The sequence below is a fragment of the Phoenix dactylifera genome, chromosome 4 (assembly GCF_051530095.1).
Source record: "Phoenix dactylifera cultivar Ajwa chromosome 4, Ajwa_hap1_PhDact_Kaust_v1.1, whole genome shotgun sequence".
In the NCBI taxonomy this organism is placed as follows: Eukaryota; Viridiplantae; Streptophyta; class Magnoliopsida; order Arecales; family Arecaceae; genus Phoenix; species Phoenix dactylifera.
Window position 1 is genome coordinate 6,751,868 of NC_143193.1, and position 2,944 is coordinate 6,754,811.

Consider the following 2,944-nt stretch of genomic DNA (forward strand, 5'->3'; position numbering starts at 1 on the left):
CGCTTCGCTCACCTGACCAAGAACATCACAGAGCCCTCTTTTCCAACAAAAGAAATGATAATGCCTGCTCAACTTTTCCTTCAGAAATGATGATGCCTGCTGTAACGTACCCTGATGTAACATACAACTAGATTCACTGACCCAAAAACAAGAAAGTGAGATGGTGCAATCAGAAGTTCTTCCCCATGATACACTTCACAAGGTCTAAGATGCGAAAATAATCATAAACAAGAGATGAATGTTTACCCTCCAGCCCATCACGACTATAGCGGTTGCTACCTGAAAGATTATTACATGGACTTCCACCAATAACCAGATCAAACCCACCAAATGTGTTAATCATCTGCTCAAGCTTGTCACCGTTAAGTTCTTGTACATCAGAAAGGTCTATTAGTTCCCCTGTGTGCTAGGATTGCTCCCACCAGCTCTTAAGTATGTTTCTGTTTACATCTGAAATCTCAACGGAAACAACAGTCTTCATATGTATTCCCAGCTGATGGAGAGCCACCTCAGCACCCCCAATACCCGAAAAATGCGAAGACAGATATTTTTTGATTTATATTGATGATGGAGTTTCACAGTACATGACTCTAAGAGCCCAAAAAAATTTACAACTTTCAAAAATTGTACATATATAAAGAATCAATCTAACTCTACTGTCTCACTAGTTATAACATTAGGTGAGATGCTCTCTTTGAACTGTTGAATCCGTGCTTCATATGAATTTTCCCATCCGGTAGCACAAGGAAGATGATATTTTCGCCAGTTGGTCGCTACTGGCGGAACGGGATGTCCCGGCAACAAGAACACCTTCAAAATTAGAAATAAGAAAATATTAATAGCTACAAAATTATAAATAAGCAAAATTAAATAAGCAAAATTAAATATTCGCAAGTGTTGTGAACGTAGTACCTCAACAAAATGATTTCCATTTACGAATCCGATAGCGATATCTTTGCGGGATAGAAGAGGTACTGGCACAGAACGGAGAGGTAGGAAGGTCAGACATTGTTGCAACGAGAGATGGTATAGGACAACATTATAGCAGGATGCTATAAGATGACCCATGTCCGGCATAGTCATCCATCTGTCATATGGTGGACAATCATCATAATATGATAATGCATGAGTGATCTCAGCAATCGTCCCTTCCACACCATATAATGTGCGATAGTGGTCCGAATGACATTGCAACTCTTGCAATAAATCCTTCCTAACACGCACCCAGTCATCTTCTCCAAATCCCAGTAAGTCAGCTATTGCCCTAAATCCGCAATTCCCATCAGCTTTTACATCCTTGATATGCTGGATGTATGGTCTCAAGGCAGAAGGAATAGCATCAATATAGATAATGGGCGTATGTGACTGGGCTCTAGTACGAAAAACCTGCAAATAATATCAAATGATAGAAAATATGTAACAATGGCAGAAATATCCAAATAGTTATCCGTCTCAGCACTTCCCGTACCGGCACGGCACGGCACGTCCCGACATGTCCCGTATCGGCACATCTCGGCACGGCATGTACCGACATGTCCCGTATCGGCACATCTCGGCACGGCACATCCCGTATCGGCACATCTCGGCACGGCACGTCCCGACATGTCCCGTATCGGCACATCTCGGCACGGCACGTCCCGACATGTCCCGTATCGGCACATCACATACCGGCACGGCACGGACCGTCCCGTAGACGTTGTGATACCTATTGTAAGGAAATAAATATTTGGTACTTACCTTTTGCTTGGGCCGTCTCTTTTGAATCTGAGTAGATGGATTGCGGATGGTAACTTTCTCAACACCAGGTGAATAACTATCCTGTCCAGATAGAACCAACTCAAACGCAGACGGGTCACGTCGAGTAGACGTATCAACCTTCATTGAAGCGCGCCCACGTGAACCAGTCTTCCGTTTTGCAGGCTCTAAAAGAGGTGTACTATCTGGACTTGCAATCTCTCGTAACTTCTTGATCATCTGCAATTGAGAAGCCCCATCTAACTTCTTGAATCGTAGCGCAATCAAATCTAACTCTGCATCACAACTCAACTGAATTGGCTGCACAGGGGGGGGGGTAGGCAGAATATCAAGTTTCCTCCAATGAGGATCTATGCAGTCGAGAGGAATGGGCCGACCTTCCACCCTGTACCGCGCAATCTGGTGAGCACATGGTATACCATGTGTGCGTCGAATAGCGCACCCACAATTTGAATCATCAAACCCAACTGAATTGGCTCGTTTCGATTGGGCGAGGACATGATTTAACGCACTTATAGATATGAAATCTCGCAACTCTTTGAATTCAGCTGGCTTGAAGTTGTGCTGCACTACCAATAAACTCTTCTCCAATGAGGCTTTAACGGAGCTGTGCTGCAACTCAATCAATCCATGTATTCTAGTCCAAGATGACTCGAAACTTCCTTGGCTTGATCCAAGCTGCTTTTTGAGCTTTGCATGTTCACTCTCGACCCTAGTAAACAAATGAAAGTTAGATATAACAATTGAGGCAAATTAAAATTAAATGAGTCTTTATTTGTGATACCTATTTGTCGTCACATTTCCGTAGTGCCTGCATGTATCCGTCCACGCCGCAACAAATCTTTCCTTGTATTTGCTCAGCCAAGTATCTGACACATACTGTAGTGCATCTGGATAGGTACCGAACTCTCTCTGCAGTGCACTCCAGCGATCATTATACTCGTCTTCCGTGGAGGACAGCACTAGTACATTCCAACTCATAATAAATTTATCCCATTTCTCCTTCAATTCGAAAAATTTTTTGCACTTGGCCAAAACATTCCTACTAATATGCCATCTACATAATAAATGTCTAGCAGTAGGAAATACTCTATGAATTGCATTCATCAAAGCCAAGTCTCTATCTGTAACAATCAACTCAGGCAAAACATCATCAGCTATGACACTGCGCAATCTCTCTAATGCCCAA

The 2,944-nt window shown here is 43.0% G+C and overlaps 1 protein-coding gene across 1 annotated transcript; it reads right to left on the reverse strand.

Annotated features, from left to right (window-relative positions):
* Window positions 1–642: 642 nt before the first annotated feature.
* LOC149753622 (uncharacterized) lies at window positions 643–2,063 on the reverse strand. The gene is made up of 3 exons (XM_089930329.1): window positions 1,738–2,063; window positions 913–1,386; window positions 643–810 (listed from the first exon to the last, which is right to left on the reverse strand). The coding sequence occupies exons 1-3, from the start codon at window positions 1,972–1,974 to the stop codon at window positions 643–645; spliced, it is 879 nt and encodes a 292-aa protein (XP_089786455.1). The 5' UTR covers window positions 1,975–2,063.
* Between the last annotated feature and the right edge of the window lie 881 nt (window positions 2,064–2,944).

Coding starts and splice junctions, on each gene's coding strand:
- LOC149753622 (XM_089930329.1), bottom strand. CDS start 1,974: ATGATCAAGAAGTTACGAGAGATTGCAAGTCCAGATAGTACACCTCTT. Junction 1,387..1,737: donor AGAGACGGCCCAAGCAAAAG/GTAAGTACCAAA, acceptor TATTATTTGCAG/GTTTTTCGTACTAGAGCCCA. Junction 811..912: donor ATGGAAATCATTTTGTTGAG/GTACTACGTTCA, acceptor CTAATTTTGAAG/GTGTTCTTGTTGCCGGGACA.